General features: G+C 48.0%; 1 protein-coding gene across 3 annotated transcripts in view; it reads left to right on the top strand.

Moving 5' to 3' along the window:
• The first annotated feature begins 769 nt into the window (after window positions 1–769).
• Window positions 770–18,263, top strand: part of DEXI (Dexi homolog) — a 30,828-nt gene continuing 13,334 nt past the window's right edge. For all 3 annotated transcript variants that reach the window (XM_083153353.1, XM_083153351.1, XM_083153352.1), the window contains exon 1: window positions 770–1,475. In XM_083153353.1, the coding sequence (XP_083009479.1) occupies window positions 1,013–1,276 (264 nt within the window). In that variant the 5' untranslated portion in view covers window positions 770–1,012 and the 3' untranslated portion in view covers window positions 1,277–1,475. The remainder of the gene's footprint in view (window positions 1,476–18,263) is intronic.

Genomic DNA, 18,263 nt, shown 5'->3' with positions numbered 1-18,263 from the left:
GGATGCGAAGCTGCCCGATGTATCAACATCGGGCAGCCCGGCTTTGCATACCTGGGCTATCGCCATTTTGGGATGGCGATAGTCAATTGTAGCCTATGGCTGCGGGATCGCACTGCCGAGCGGGGCAGTGCGGTCAGAGGGGTCGTGGGGGTCAGCGCGTAACTGCGCATGCGCAGATCACCCGGGTCAGGGCATCGCAGGGATGGGCTCCTTTTGGAGCCCTGTCCCTGCGCCCTTATATTGATACATCCCAGCGGTATTGCACAATACCGCAATGCGATGTCACCGCACCGGTATCGCTCTCTGATGATAAATGCGCCCCTAAGGAAGTTATCCTGGTTGACTCGCGAGGCTGTGAATTTCGACCGATTAAACTAGAATCACCCTGTAAATTCCTTCTATTTACACTTACAGGATTTCTTTTTGGTCGCATCCACACTATGGAATGTCACCCAAGTTCTCAGCCCGATGAATCGGAATCAGATTAAAAGGGCACTAGTAGATGGGCACCTTTATTAGTGTCACTTCACAGGCCAGGGGAAATGTTGCTGCATTACAGATAAATGACTGCAGCATATTCCATAAAATGATTATCACTTCCCATTTCCTACCTGCTCCTATCCTCAGCACAGCTGACGGTGTGGCGTGCACTGCCCATATGTACAGTTATAATAATTTGCTATTATTTACCCCAGCAAAGTGTGAGTGCGTGCTCCGCCCAGCAGCCGCGCTGTGTAACTGCCCCCACCGCCCCCTGTGCTGTGTGTGTGTACACACCGTGTTTATACCGCTTCTAATGCCTGACAGCACAGCAGCAGCCCCGGCTCAGCCTCTGCAGTGCCAGTCCTATGCACGGTCCCAGTGCCGGCGTATCCGGGTGCAGTGCCAGGGAAGCCCTGCGTGCTGCTGCGCTCCATCCGGCGTTAACACATTCACTGCCGCCGCGTCCTCCGCACTGCTGCTGCCAGGCTCCCGCATGCCCGTCGCACTGTAGTGCCAGCAGCAGCAGCGCATGTCCCCCGCACCCCTGGATTCCCCGGGACAGCCGCTGAATGAGCCCCCCTATATGTTCTACGTGGGATTGTTCTTCGTGAACGTGCTGGTCCTGTACTACGCTTTCCTCATGGAGTACATTGCCCTGAACGTGGGCATCGTCTTCCTGCCGGAGGACATGGACCAGGCGCTGGTGGAGCTCGGGGTGCTGTCCGACCACGCGTCCCTGCTCTACGACGCAGCCGACACCGAGCTGGACGTGCTGGACGGGTACTTGGAGTGAGGCTGCGCGGACTGTGGCCGTGGGACCCGCCGGGGGTCGGTGCGGGGGAGCTGCCATCGCTGTATCACGGGAAAAGAACATTTCGTGTTTTCCTTTGGTCCAAAATGGCCCCTGCACTGAGGCTGCTGCGGGCCCGGGTGACAGGATGGCCGCCTGGCTGCTCCGTGTACTGGGCGGGGGGTCCCGCAGCCCGGCAGAGGTACAGTAAGTGCTGCTGCGCCACATGCTGGTGCTAAATGCCAGGACCTGCGTCATGTACCACACGCCCCCGGGGTGACCTGCCTGCTCACAGAGTCAGTGCGGCAGCTGCAGCTACCACCACCACCATCTGTTCCCAGCATTCCTGTTACATAACTTTCCCCCCTACCCTGTCTTCTGCTTTTAATAAGTTATATACTAATATTCATTAACTTCATTTGTATATGGTTACTAAATGTACATATTTTTTTATGTGGTATATTTATGTAAGTATTGTGCATACTGTTCAGGGGCGGATTGGGATGTAAAACCAGCCCGGGAAATTTATAGAAGCAGCCCTGGAGGCGGGGTCCGCAAAGGGGGTGGAGTCTGTTAAGAGAGGGAGCATCCCTACTAATAGAATCTGATTCAGAGTTGCATGCAGTTGCGGCCTTTCTTGTATTTTTTGATGCAGTTGTATATGCACTTTATGCTGTTACACTGTCACCATCAGATGCATTATTGAAACTTTCACCAGCCCTATCCTAGACGCATATCATCCGTCTCAGTATGGCCTCCAAAGCGAGCAAATCCGCTTCTCTGTATGCAACCACTATCAGCAACTCCGTCATATTACTCCGATAACATGCCCATACTGTGAATAGCTGACCCCCTGTAACGCCAAGGAAAGCATAACACATTTATAATACACTTGTTGGTGCTTGCGCCTCAGAAGCTCTGTACGATCAATATTACATTGGCCCCCAAAGAAGTAAATAAAAAGAATTGATCCCTCAGGAAAAACACTTGACCCCCAACAGGTAACAAACATACAGACCCCCTATAGAGGGGGAGGTGGGGACCAAAGAAAACAAAAACATATGCCCCCCACATGAATAAACACACTGACCCCATAGTAAAAACAAACAAACATTTTCCTAAACAGAAATCAATACACATTGGTGGCCACAAAAGGGGAAAACACACTGACACCAGACCAAAAAAAAAACATTTAACATTAGCACCCACAGGAATAAAATAAAAGCACATTGGGCTCCACAATAGCAAAAAATTAGGAGGTAAGTATATGTCACTAGGTTGGCGTTACTGTGTCAAGAAGGCCATGGGCTTGCATGGACCGTATATGTACCTGAGGGCAGGGGTATGGTCAATAGTGTATTTCCCTGGGGCTGGGATACTGTATATCTAGGAAGAATGGGTATATTTTGGAGGCCGGGGCTAGATTGGATGGCGGATATGTGCCGGGGTGCTGTATGGTGAGGCCTGGAGGAAAGCAGGAGGTAAGCTTGAGTAGTGGCAGTGCAGATAAGGGCACAGGCTGAAAGTGGTATTGGTGAGCAGTAAGCAGGCAGGTAGAGGAATTGCGGATAAGGGGACAGGCTGGGAGTAGTAGTGTGGGAAGCAGGAGACCATCTGGAGTAGTGGGGGGAGTAGTAAAATGCTGTGAGGGGGTATGGTTAGAGTTAGGCTATGGATGGTGTAATGGTTATACTCGTGTGGAGGTGGCACTCGCTTCAATCAAAAATTCAACACAGACCTCCTGTTTAGGTCAACGTTTCGAAGCTTTAATACATGCTTCTTCCTCAGGACCAATAATCACCAAATGACAGTGTAAAACACATTTAAATACATACATACCAACACGCCCTCAGTTGCCCGGCATTCCGGTACGCCCGCCATGGCCTGACGTCATCAGAACCTGACAGGAACATCACGTCAGCACCCTCTGGCGCGCTGACGTAGCCCATACTCCGGACCCCTGCACGTCATGCCACAGCGTCTCAGCGTTGTCTGGTCTCCAGGGCAACCTTAGTAGCGTCTGAAAAAGACGAACATTACATGTTAGATAGTGCAATCAATACATCAAAGAAAAAACAAAACAAATGTAATTATAATATCCAACACCTGGTACACATCTAATACAGTCCAGTACATACATGCATATTAGCATTAACCAGGGTCCTAAAACCACCAATATAAAAAGAGAAATCAAGAAGCAGAAAAAACATATCGTCACAGCTAGAATTAAATGCAATGAAACCCGGCAGATTCATTTATTCCCTTTAGGGCCAATATACCCAATCTGTGGATCCATTGGGCCTCACATTTCAATGATTTCAGGGACCTATTGCTGCCTCCAATACTAGCTTTTGGTGAGCACCGAATTGGAGACCGCTGAGGAGTGCTGCTCTATTTCGTATGCTATATATATATATATATATATATATATATACTGTATATATATAGTGTTCATTCTAGCACTCACCATCTTTGAAAACCCATGCAGTTCATCTTCACTGTCTGCTGTAGTGCTGTCTGCGCACAGTGTGGTCTGTATATCAGCACTGATATGCAAACCAGACATATGCTAGAAACACCACAGCAGACAGCGACACCCCAGGCAGGGATGAGGAACTGCATGGGTTTTCAAAGATGGCGGGTGCTAGAATGAACACTATACCGTATATATATATAAAAATAAATACAGGTTCAATCTGGCACTCAAAGTTGAATGAACATCGGTCGTGGGTGCCCTCTGGCAATATCAATAGAAACCGGCGATAAATCGAAACAGATCCACGGATTCAAACAGGCAAACGTGTATTGAGTGAAACCAACGTTTTGGGGTCTGTGAACACCTTGAGAAAAGGGGTTCACAGACCCCGAAACATTGGTTTCCCTCAATACACGTTTGCCTGTTTGAATCTGTGGAATGCCACTGTTGTGATTTATCGTCGGTATATATATATATATATTTTTTTTAAAGAAATTTCACAGTAAAACCACACAAAATAAACCTGTAGGACTAAGTAAAAACCGAACCTGGACAAGACCACAGAGCGCTGGACCGGACATCAAACTCTGCATTCCAGATCTTGTAGTTTCTGGTCCAGTGGGTGACTTGTCCGAACCATACAGGGAGGCTTTATTATCTCTTTCTTCCTCTCCCTGGTGACAGGTGTCACCTGCAGGACTGGGCACTAAAGGAAGCTCGTATGGCGCCAACACGTCGGATTCTTACAAGGATGCAGTAAGGAAAGCCATGTTTGCGCGGTTCCACGATAAGCAGCACTCCGTCACTAGATTTTAAAGTGATTTAATAGCAAACAGCACTGTTTCAATGCGACTGGGCATTGTCTTCAGGCAGTCGCATTGAAACGTTGCTGTTAGCTATTAAATCACTTTAAAATTTACTGACGAAGTGCTGCTTATCGTGGATCTCTATATACTTTTGAAGCAAGCGGGCACCCTCATAAAAATCCTTTTATTAAAGTGGAGCTGCCAGACCTACGTGTGTGTTAGCGGGGGTGGCATGCTGCGGCCGCCCCCGCTAACTGCTGTGATCACGGTCGGCAGTCCACAGCCCAGCCCATACCTGCTGGTGGGTGATAGCCCGGGGTGGGATATGGAGGGGGGAGGGTATAGGGAACAGATACCTGCTGAATGTTAAAAAAAAAAAAAAATTGAAATACACTTACACCTCACAGTAGAAAACCAGGGTGTGAAAGGTTAACCTTTCAGTGTTGATATTGTCCAGCAGCCAGCTCCGTGCATTCAGCATGTAGAGGGGGGAGGGCATAGTAACGGAGTGCAGGGGAAGAGTGCCTACGTAGGAACAGTCAGATCAGAATATAGCTTGGGGGTTGCAGTGCCACTGCCAGCCTGTGCGGACGGAGATACAGGCTGAGTGTGCACTGTGTGTGTACAGAAACTCCCTGTGCTGCTGGGAAGGAGGGACAGGACCTAAGCTAAGCTGCTAGACGGAGGGGCTCAGTCTGCCAGCGCCACTGCCTGTCAGGTAATATGACAGGCACAATTGCATTCAGCAGCAGCAGTGTAGATAGCAGGGAGGGCACATCTACAGACTCCCTGCACCGCGTCCTCTGCCCTGCCCAGCCACCCGAAAACTCAGTCCTGCGCTGCCTGCTCTGCTGGGGATTACTACTTATCTTCAGCAGTGCACACCACCACACACAAGAGCCGCGGGAGGAGCTGCGTGTTGCTACGCATGCGCAGCAGCTCTCCCGCAGCCATCTTGAAAGCTGTCGAAGCTGCACCGGGCCGCGGCCATTTTTGTTTTGGGCAGGACGCTGCGGCCGCCCCCCGCTAACTGCTGTGATCACGTTCGGCAGTCCGCAGCCCAGCCAGAAGGAAGAGCGGCCGGTTCTGGTCTCTCATGGACCGGCCCACCGGGAAATGGCCCGGTTTCCCGCCAGGCCAATCCGCCCCTGATACTGTTGCATAGGGTGCTGGCCGCATGCTGCCATACTGCAGATGACGGCTGCCTCATATTGCCTCTTGGTCACCATATCACAGCAATGCTTGATAATGGTTCTGTCAAATTTGACATCACCATTTTGCCTATTGTTGGAATATGACTAATGGGGCTATTTATGAAAGTTTGGAGATAAAGTACCAACCAATCAGCTCCTGTAATTTTTTAACACGGTATGCAACGTGTAAGGTACAAGCTGATTACATTATTGTCCCAACGTGTACCCAATGGGTCAAACATTTGTGAAAAAGGGCCTTACCGTACTACTGTATGGTTGCCTTTAGAGTGCGGAAGTCACAAGAGTTCAATAGGAGCAGTCAACAGTGAATATCAGGGTGATGGGACTAGGGAGGGCCATCATTGGCATTTATGGTGGCATTTAATAGTGCAACTGGCCATGGATAGTGTTAAACTATGCATCAATGTTGTTAACTATCTATGGCCATCCAATGATTTTGACTGATTGGCCTGGGCAGGGCTTCACGGGACGTTTTAAAAAACAAACAAAAGTAAAACACCAGTTTTGCTGTGCCATCGATGGAGGGAAAAACATCTGTTCTCTCCCATCCATGGCAAAAGTATCCGACATCGGCCATAAACCATCAGTGATTTCAAATCATTGATGGTCATCCCTAGATGGAACTGAGGTTTCTACTAATACATAAGCATCGCTGGAAACACCACTGGCACCATGGTGATCCTAGGTGAGCGAGGCAACCATACATATCCCCCCCCCCCCAAAAGAGTACTTTTCCATGTTAGATAAAGTAAAGAGGGGCAGATGTATTTAGCCTGGCAAAGTGTAAGGCAATAATGCACCAGCCAATCTGCTGTTTTGGAAATATAACTAGTGCGTTATCACCTTCCACTGTATAGGGCTCATTAACGCCACTTAGCATTGGTCATAGTTGCCAACCAATAACCAATGCCCTCCTATATATACCAGGGTGCAGGTGGCACGGGCAGTAAATCACTGTATTGTGGTTCTGTCCCCCAAGCCATGATTTGCAGCAGCTGATGCTGGGGCCACTATGGCATGATTCATTGCAAACCTCTTCTTGAAACCCCTGGACCACTCGCTTTACTGTGGAAGTAGAGGCAAATGACTATCCTACCCCAAGGAGCCCATGAAAGAGCCCCACATTTCTTGCCTGTCCCAGATAAGTATGGCCTGTTTGCTGTGCAGGCAGATCAAGCTAAATTTACTAAAGCTTCTAAAAGTGAAAAGGGAAATTTCCCATAGCAGCTTATTTATATCATTCTTTAGGATGCTATAGAGAAGTGATAGCTAGAATCTGAATGTTTGCTATGGCCAACATCCCTTTTCACTTTTAGAAGCTTTAGTAAACTTACCCCATCATGTGCAATCTGTAAGCTCTATCCAATGTGTTTCCACTTAATATCATTAATCATGCGCGCTTCAGCTGGTCTTTCACAATGTCCTCCATCATCTGCACATGCACATTGGCTATATTGACCAAGACTGTATGTACGGAGAAGAAACACGAGCAGCTCAATGAACAATATTGTTAACCATATCATTCCTAGTGTTCATTCTAGCACCCACCATATTTGAAAACCCATGCAGTTCCTCTTCCCTGCCTGGGGTGTCGCTGTCTGCTGTGGTGTTTCTAGCACAGGTCTGGTTTGCATATCAGTGCTGATATACAGACCACACTGTGGTAGAACCTCTACAGCAGACAGCAACACCCCAGGCAGGGAAGAGGAACTGCATGGGTTTTCAAATATGGTGGGTGCTAGAATGAACACTGCATTCAGTATGACTGCACTGGTAGCCAACTCCAGTCCTCAAGAGCTACCAGCAGTTAATGTTTTCCAGATCTCCTCACAGAATCACATGTGAAGTAATAAGCTCCACCTTTGGATCATTTATAATGTGTCAGTGAGTAATTAATACACCTGTGCCCCAGCTAGGTGTTCTAGAAAATGTGAACTGTTGGTAGCTCTTGAGGAATGGAGTTGGCTACCACTGCCCTACTGTATTTCGTTCGCCCAGGAGTTCAAGGGAAATTGTTGATTATATCGTCCGTAATTCATCTCATGGGAATGCGCTATCGTCTAGGGCAGTGGTAGCCAACTCCAGTCCTCGAGAGCTACCAACAGTTCACATTTACCAGACAACCTAGCTGCTGCATTACTGACTAACACATTTTAAAAGATGCTAATTACTTCACTTGTGTTCTGTGAGGAGATCTGGAAAGCATAAAAGGTGCCCATAGGGCTATTTCACACACTCCAGCACCTGCCGGGCGGCGAATCCCGCACGGCCAAGAAGCTGTGCCGGAATCAGAAGTTTTCAGTGGTGGGGATGGCCACAGCCCGGCAGCCATCCCTTCCAGTGGTGGGATCAGGCTCCAACCGGGCGGCCGGGCCGTGGCCATCCCGTGTGAATGGACACAATCGTGTCCATTATTAACTACTGTGTGCGTGCCGTGTGGGGTTTAGCCGCCCAGTAGGAGCCGGAGTGTGTGAAATAGCACATGCACGTTTCAATATGTGTGCTGTGCGTTTTGAACATCATTTGTGCAATGTAATTTTGGCACTTGTAGGGGGATGCGATGCGATGCGATGTGATGTACTATACTGTGCGGGTGCGATGCAATTTTTTTTTTTTTAGTTTATAGATACCTAAAACTGATGCGATGCGATGTAGCACAAACAGTACTGCCTGCATATACTTTTTGTGCTATACAATATTGTACCCGCGGGGACACGCATTGCATCACATCCCCGCAGGTACACTGTTCTTGACTAAAACTTGGTATGCATTTTTACTGCACCTTACTGAAGGCACATCGCTATTGTGCGAGCACTTCGATACACAGCAAAGCGCTCGCACGTGACTGGCTGCACAGCCAGGTGCATGGTGGCCATGTTTTGGGTTGCAGCAGCTGCATGTGATGTCACAAGAGAAATGTGATAATGTAGCAGCCCCTAACTACCATTTTTCAAACCCAACCTGTAAGTTGGCATTTAACAAAATGTCTAAATTATGAAAGTTTTAGACCTAAATAAGGCTTCACCAAGCAGTATGTTAGTAAAAAAATGTTTGATTTGCTTTGTCGTCTGTAGATGGATACAAAAGCAATCTTTCACAGCTAGGTGATATTCTATAATAGTTACCAGCCTGTCAAATTATGTCTCAACATAACAATAATCTGAGCAACACTTGAATATCTGGCACCATTTAGTGGCTGCTGGCATGCACAGTTCTACAGAGGCGAGGAGCAACGATAGCCTTTTATTAGATAGGATATGTGTAGTTTCCGGGTGCCGGACGGCTCCCCGACAGTCGGGATTCCGACAGTCAGAACTCCGACGTCGGAATCCCGACTGCTCCCTCGTGGGGTCCACGACCCCCATAGAGGGAGAATAAAATAGGTGGCGAGCGCAGCTCGCCACCGTGCCCGCAGCGTGGCGAGCGCAGCGAGCCCGCAAGGGGCTTCATTGCGCTCCCCACGCTGTGCAGTCGGGATTCCGACGTCGGAGTACTGACTGTCAGAATCCCGACTGTCGGGGTACTATACCACACCCGTAGTTTCCATAAGACAAGTTGCGAGCCCCAAATACAAAAGCCCTTATTTACCAAATAGATAACATAACAACTGTAATATTGCAACTGTCTTTTTTATTTTTTTTACCATATACTTGTCCTAATATGTCTTGTATTGTAATTCATTATTTCCATGTTTTGTTTGATCATCTATGTATTGTCAGGCGCTGCGGAACCATTGTGGCACCATATAAATAAACAATAATAATAATCACTGCTGGTACACACCAGTTTTGACAGCAAAGTGTTGAAATAGCGCAGATTGATTGCTTTAATCCAGGAACAATGAGCAGAGATTTTCACCAATTAATTTTAATTTTTTTTAATGTTTATGTATTCAATGATTTTGGGGATATGGTGCACACATTTCAATGCTTTGCAGATAACATGCAGTCATCCACTTCAGTCTCTGCCCCTGTAGAACAGGCATTCCCAACCACGGTACTCAAGTCCCACCAACAGTGCATGTTTTAGTGATATCCAGGCTTCAGCACAGATGGTTTAATCAGAATCCCTCAGATACTAATTAAGTCACCTGCCTGCTGTTGAGTTTACAATCCTCACTACATGTACCCGCACCTTTACAGTAGGCTTATTGTTCATTTAGTTTTTGCAGTAAGAACGTTCAAACATGGGGGTTATTCAGACATGATCGCTTCTCTGCTAAATTGCAGAGACCTGCAATCACCACAACCCTGTGGAAGGCTGAGAAAATCTCACAGACTGACGAATAACTGCAAATCCATTCGCAACACACTCACCATAGAATGATTTTTCCCACTTGGTGCAGTCTGTGCATAACCCAGGACTGCAATAGATAGATGCTGCAGCAATCCGGTCTGCATAACCCCCATGGTCTTAGTGTCATTGAACACAAGGCCTTACTACTGTAATGGGCCCCACACACTGGGCGACTTTCAGGCATTTTCTGAGCGATTTTACTAAATCACTCAGAAAATGCCTGAAAACGCATGTAAATCGCTGTGCCACACAGCAATTTACATGCACGCCCCCGGCGTTCTGAATCTGCCCAAGATTCAGAACGGCCCCCTCGGTAAATTTAGTGCAGTCACTCTGATGCTCCTGCACATCTCCCGCATGTGTGGCGCTGGGATGTGCAGGGAGGGCCATCTGAGCGACTGACAGTGAAGACGCCGCTGAAGCCACGCCGGTAGCCCCACTGAAGGACGCCACCTGGAAGTCCCACCCGGAAACAAGATGCCTCCTGGACCCGCCGTTCGTTGTGCCCGCTCTGCAGTGGACTGGACACTGCACCGCCAATGATTCAACTTTTTTTTTTTGTGAGGGTGGGGGGCACACTGTACCACCAGTGATTCAACTTTTTTGGGGGGGGGAGGGGGGGGGCACTGTACCACCAATGAGTAAATAATTTGGTACTTTTGGAGTATCACGGCTCCCACGATGGCCATCGCACGGGAAAAAAATCGCATTGCATGCGATTTTTAACAGAAAAACATCCAAATGCATTGAAATTAGTATGAAACATGTTCAATGGCCCCCAAATGTCATTTTTGAGGCTGTACCACCCCCACTATCAACGCGAACCCGAAGCGTGGCGAGCGCAGCGGTACGCGTCCTACGACCTTTTTCATACCCCCACTATCCACGTCGGCGTGGAGTTGAGAATAGAAAGTGTGGCGAGCGGACACGGATACCTTCACAGGTATACGCGTCCCCTCGCGGGCTTCATAGGTGTCCGCGTCCCCTTGCGGGGCTCGCTGCGCTCGCCACGCTTCGGGCTCGGTGGCTCGCTGCGCTCGCCACACTTTCTATTCTCCACGTCGACGTGGATAGTGGGGGTATGAAAAGGTCGTAGGACGCGTACCGCCGCCTCGTGCGGGCTCGCCACGCTTCGGGTTCGCGTTGATAGTGGGGGTGGTACAGCCTCAAAAATGACATTTGGGGGCCATTGAACATGTTTCATACTAATTTCAATGCATTTGGATGTTTTTCTGTTAAAAAACGCATGCGATCGCATGCGGTTTTGTAAAAACGGCAAAAATCGCATCCCATCGCATGCCACTATATATGGCATGCGATGGGAGCCGTGATAATCCACAAGTACCAAAAAAATTTTGGCGGGGGGGCACCAATGATTTTATTAATTGTCAGCCTGGGTGCCCACTGCCCTGGGGCGCCAGGGACAGCCTCGGGCTTCAGTCCAGGCCGGTGTCGTCCTGGTTGGTCCCCTCTCTCCCAGGGACCCGCCCTTGACTGACCAGCCACAGAGGTAATGCTTTGGCCGCGGGACCTTATATAATAAGTGTCCCCTGGCTGTGGCATTACCCTGATGGCTGTTTGAGCCCGGTGCTGGGTTCCTTGGGCCGGGGTGCCCATCACTGAAGTTGAACGCTGCTCCCACTCCATGCTCTCCGGCGTCTCCTGGGGAGGTGTCACCGGAGCTCAGTTCGGCTGAATGACAGCTGCCGGGCAGGACTCGGGCGGCTGATCGCTCAGATGCCACCACACAAGCCGAAATGTGTGGGCCTTCTGAGTGATAATAACAGTCAGGGCTGTTATGTATCGGCTTCGCTCGGGGCTGCGCATCAGGGTTGCTGTGGGGGCTACACACACAACGATAGTAAACCACAAAGTGGCTGAATATCGCTCAGTGTGTAGGGCCCATTAGACCAGAAGGGACCAGATCAGTATCTGCCCTCCTCCTTCTCGCTATCTATGTACTGACAGATCACTGATTGCTAGGATGTTTATCAGCCAGCATCTGATCACTTTTACATATGGGGCCTGATTCAGACCTGAAATTAGCAGTGATCAGATAGAAGCCATCCCGCTTCACTTTATGCCAGTGGTTTTCAACCTCGGTCCTCAGGATCCCCCAACAGTGCATGTTTTCCAGATCGTCTTACAGAATCACAGGTGAAATAATTAGCTCCACCTGTGGATCTTTTAAAATGTGTCAGTGAATAATGAGTGCACCTGTGCGCCTGCCGGGTGACCTGGAAAATGTGCACTGTTGGGGTGGGGGGGCTGAGGACCGAGGTTGAGAACTACTGATTTATGGGGTTGTCTAAATTGTCTAAAGCTGGCTTTGTGAAGAATCATGTATTTATTTGAGGTATAAATTTGAGGCATATTAAATAAATTATTATAATATGATGCCATATAAATGTCCCCAAACAAAACAATTTTAAAATTACCAGCAACATTTGCTTAGACAGACTAAATAAAACTCCCTGAACCTAACATCTCTAGAATATAGAAATAATTAATGAAGCTGCCTATAATGTTCTCAGATATCTGCAGTATGTAACCGCTCTCATGCCTTGAGATGTTTCACATTGTGTTAACATTTACTTTGTATCTGAGCACACTATATTCTACATTATCAGCAATTTCAAAGTCCATGGGCTAATTTCACAGGAGGTAAGCTGGCCATATACTTGGACACTGTTTGGAGCAAACATCTAGTATTTTGTGGGAGCAAATTAATTATTATCCTTTATATGGTGCCCAAACGCCAGAAACTGGTCAAAATTTTTGTCTGCTTTGGAACTGGGAGATCCTGCGCTAAATACAACTATGTGTACCTGCCACAAACCATATTGATATAATATATAAGATTTAATAAAATACGTAATAAAACATGAATAACATTTTTACAATAGGCGGCCTCCTATAACTCACTATAAAATAGAAATTCGCCTGAAGACACCATCTCTTATATATTTGGCTACATCTGTCACTCATCCCCAGAGTGTGTCGCTGGGCGGGGTCACACACCACCCAGCCTTATAGACACACGCCAAATATATATGAGAAAAAACCCCGTACGCCACTCACTTAACCCCTGCAAAACAACATCACGCTTCTGGACCTGATATGACACACATTAGGCTAAAGGTGGCCATACACACGCAGATTTATCTTCAGATCCGGCTGGTTGGAACAAAAACATGGTTATGGATGAGAGCAAATGACAGTTGACCGTTTGCTTGGAAATGCTGGAAAACTGCCAAACTGTCACTCATCCATAACCATGTTTTTGTTCCAACCAGCCATATCTGAAGATAAATCTTACTAGTGTATGGGCACCTTTAGGCAAATGACACATTACGTAAATTCAGCCTGATACGCTCCCGGACAGTCTGCCCCGGCGCTCAGGGAAGCCACACGTCATCACAAGTCTCGCGGGACACAGACTGTGCCGCGACAGACAAGCTCCCGCTACCTTCTGCGCCACAAACTCTGCGCTTAGCCCCGCAACGCCGCTTTCAGCCTGCACACGCTGCCTCACACCCCTGCCTGCGCCCGATGCCTGCCACCACAGCCCGCCACCATTGCCACTGTGGACACCAACAGGCCACGGCCCACTCCCCTCTAAGCACTATGTCTGCCGACACCAACCCAGCACTATAACAACAACGGATAAAAGGTACTGTCGACACACAATTGTAACACCCCTTCATGCACACACTACATACACACACACTTTCTTGCCACCACTATAACACAAACCCATGCACTTTACACCTACCAACACATACAACACAGCAACCAACATCCATAACACAACATAACACCACACCACCACTGCTCCCATTAGCGCCCACAATTGTTTAAAAAAAAAAAATTGTGGCACCTATGCATACCCGCATGGACTCAGGGACAGGGCTCCTAAAGGAGCCTCTCCTTGGCCCTTATTCTGATCGGGCCACACCACTTCCACAAAACACCCTTGTGAAGATACGGGATTCTTCAATCACTCAGACACCGAGCAGATGAAACCAGAAGAATGGTTTATTTTCCACAGCACGCACAAATAGACAATAAACAGTGGCAAAGGTAAATTGCAGAGTAGAAAGATATTCAGGTAGCAGGCCCAAACAGACAGTCCTTGTATAGTCACAGTCCCAGATCAGTTCCACAGGGCAAACTATCACTTAATCCCCACAGCAGTGATAGCATATAAGTCCACACGATACCTAGACAGAGCATAACCTCTTAGTCCAGGACAGTCCATCAATTCTCTCCCCTCTCTTCCTGCAAAACCCCAACTTACATCCCAAAGGCACCCCTCTCCCCCTCCCTCAGGAATTCTTAACCCTTCCTATGCTGGGTGCAGTTGCATGAATGTAACAGGGTCTCCTATTACCTGTCCAGGGGCTGATTAACTCACTCCCTTCATCTGGCTTTGAAGCTTGTGTATGTGAGGGATTTCACACCTTCATGTAAACAGATCTCTTCTCTGGAGAGTGACCCTGGTGTTATCCAGCCTTTAGCTTCTTGTTATTTGGGGGGGAAGTGTATGTCTCTGCCACTACCTGTTGTCTCTGTTACTAAACAGCCTATAAAGAGGTCCTTTGATCCCTGAACCAAAAACTATACACAAACTGAACAGATTCTAATCTAAGCATTTGGTCGCTTCTAGCCGGACCATTTGTCTCCACATACACAGTTACAATATTTAAGTAATACGCATTTGGGAAGACTGCCATAATTAACTTCATAGTCACAAATCCCTTATTCATGATACCATCACAGTTTACTAAGAACATTACCTGGAGGCAGTGACGTAACCACGGGCAAATGGTCTCAATGGTATAATGCTTACATGAATAAAGTCCTGGGAAATACAGACATACATAGGACTACAGGGTACAGACTGACTAAAGTGTACATTTTTCACTACAAATAATAAAATATCATAATTACAGTCTTACGGTCAGCCTGCTAACCTCACACTCCTCCCCCTACATCTTTAGTCACTGTGCCCAGTTGCTCAGGAACCAATAACAACCTGGAATAGCGGGATGCAGAGCCGAGAATCTGGGGTTTGGATGTACCACCGGAGTCCCACAGGGTGACATCATACCAAACCCATCTTGTAAAAGGCGGCTGGTTTGCCGAACCAGCAAGGGCATGATTACAGTCTAAGTCATACATTGGAACTAACAAGGGATGTAGCGATTCCTCTTCTTCGGATTCTGGGTTCCCCCCCTCTGCAACATTGTAACCTACTAATACTTTTGCCTCGGGCACAATGGGGCGGGGACCACTTTCCACCTCCCCCTCTTGCCCACGGAACAGGGGCCAAACAGCAGGCCAATATAGGGGCTCTGGCCCTGGCACTTCCACCACCCCGTCATGTCCTTCCTCCCCCAAACCCAAACTAGGGGCATGGCAAATTTCAGTCCAGCATTTGGTCTCAATGTCCAGGGCTGAGGAGGGACCCTCCATCACAAACAATTCCGCTGGTGGCTGCAGGACAGGCTGTGTCAGCTCTGTCCCCTTAAAAGCCAGATGCTCACCTGCAGCTACTTCTGCGCACAGCTCCTTCTCCGCGATAGCCTCCTTCCCCAGCTGAGTATGCTGGGCAGCCCGAAACACGACATCATCTGCGACTGGTATGCTTGTGGCCTGGATGTTGTTGGATACTCCTCTAACCACGGTGATCTCCTCCTGGACGCAGTCCTCATAGATCCCCTGGCAGCAGGATAATAGCTCTTCATCTTCCATCTCAGCAAAAGGGAAGCTGTAGTGCAGCTCCTCCTGAATAACCTCCTTCACTTTGGGGATAACCTCCCCCTGTATAGAACACGGAGCAGCTTCCTCCCTAGGATGGGGGAGAAGCAGTTGCAAACGGTGCCTTTCATCACGCCCCCTGCGACACTGATCTTGCCATGCTGGGGTATCCAGGAGCCCCCGATCAATCGCCTCTTCCTCTGCCACCACGAAGCACTCCTCCAGACACTGCAATTGTTCCCACACACTCAACTGTGCACCGAAATGGAGGATCCAAGCTCGATAATCAGCAAATGCATTTGTAGGATCTCCCTGATCGTGAAGGATCTGCTGAAGGAGTTCCCCGCGAGTGCAGGATCGGATGGGTATACCTCGCAGCTGACCTTCTGCTATCAGCTCCTCCATACTCATTTCTTCAAGGGCAGTTAGGGGCCCCCCTGACAACGACCCTTCTCTTGCAGTAACAATTAATTCTGTGGCAGACCCCTCGGTTGTCTGCCCAGATTGCAGTAGCCCCCTTCTAGACCTTTCCTCTGGTTCTATCTGGGGCATCAATGTATTCTGGACTTGTCCTTCAGCCTCAGAATATTGTCCTCTTTGTAGCATCTGGGTAACTGTAGCAATCACTTCCTCTGTAAATTCTACAAACTCTGGCTCTCCCAACAGATTCCAAGAGGTGGCCTCACCTTTACAGTGCAGGAATGCATCCCCCAGGTAACACAACTTGTCCTGTATGCTGGATACTCTCCACCCGCTGACCATCTGCTGAGCGTCTTCCCAGTACTTCCAGATATAATGCATTTTCCTGACAATAAATAACAGATCCGGCTTCCCAGCCTGCCGATACACTGAAGAACCTCCATCCCTGAGCTCCTCTGCTACAGGGGTCTTGAGGCATCGATTTTCTTTCCTTGGAAACATTTTCCCTTTCCACAGGAATGACACCTGCTCACTTGCTGAACATCACCTTATTGCATTTTCCGTTTCCTTACATATGGTCTGATCCTCTGTTCTCTGTGCTTTCTGTGCTCGAAGGTTGGTGTCTGAATGATCCCACTGTCGCTGCCGCCAAATGTGAAGATACGGGATTCTTCAATCACTCAGACACCGAGCAGATGAAACCAGAAGAATGGTTTATTTTCCACAGCACGCACAAATAGACAATAAACAGTGGCAAAGGTAAATTGCAGAGTAGAAAGATATTCAGGTAGCAGGCCCAAACAGACAGTCCTTGTATAGTCACAGTCCCAGATCAGTTCCACAGGGCAAACTATCACTTAATCCCCACAGCAGTGATAGCATATAAGTCCACACGATACCTAGACAGAGCATAACCTCTTAGTCCAGGACAGTCCATCAATTCTCTCCCCTCTCTTCCTGCAAAACCCCAACTTACATCCCAAAGGCACCCCTCTCCCCCTCCCTCAGGAATTCTTAACCCTTCCTATGCTGGGTGCAGTTGCATGAATGTAACAGGGTCTCCTATTACCTGTCCAGGGGCTGATTAACTCACTCCCTTCATCTGGCTTTGAAGCTTGTGTATGTGAGGGATTTCACACCTTCATGTAAACAGATCTCTTCTCTGGAGAGTGACCCTGGTGTTATCCAGCCTTTAGCTTCTTGTTATTTGGGGGGGAAGTGTATGTCTCTGCCACTACCTGTTGTCTCTGTTACTAAACAGCCTATAAAGAGGTCCTTTGATCCCTGAACCAAAAACTATACACAAACTGAACAGATTCTAATCTAAGCATTTGGTCGCTTCTAGCCGGACCATTTGTCTCCACATACACAGTTACAATATTTAAGTAATACGCATTTGGGAAGACTGCCATAATTAACTTCATAGTCACAAATCCCTTATTCATGATACCATCACAGTTTACTAAGAACATTACCTGGAGGCAGTGACGTAACCACGGGCAAATGGTCTCAATGGTATAATGCTTACATGAATAAAGTCCTGGGAAATACAGACATACATAGGACTACAGGGTACAGACTGACTAAAGTGTACATTTTTCACTACAAATAATAAAATATCATAATTACAGTCTTACGGTCAGCCTGCTAACCTCACAACCCTCACCACACTGCCCCTCGCCCACTGCCATGTGTACCCAGAGCCTACAATTGCCTATCCCCATCCCAGAATGACCATAGGCCCCGCCTGCTACACCTCGAATTGCATTGTAAAATGCACACATTCTGCGACGGTGTGAAGAGCGACCGTAGGGCGCGATGAATCACCTAGTTATCAATATATATATATATATATTTATTGTGTGTGTGTGTGTATATGTATAGCTGGTTTGAAAAAAGCCGATAAAGGCTGAAACGTTACCACAGAGCTGGCCGTTGTGTGAGTTATTTCAGTCCCCAGTGCCGCAGACGAACGCACTTGATTATATATATATATATATACAGGGATCACAGGT

The sequence above is a fragment of the Crinia signifera genome, chromosome 7 (assembly GCF_055691185.1).
Source record: "Crinia signifera chromosome 7, ASM5569118v1, whole genome shotgun sequence".
Taxonomy (NCBI): domain Eukaryota; kingdom Metazoa; phylum Chordata; class Amphibia; order Anura; family Myobatrachidae; genus Crinia; species Crinia signifera.
This window is presented reverse-complemented; position numbering and strand designations above follow the sequence as displayed.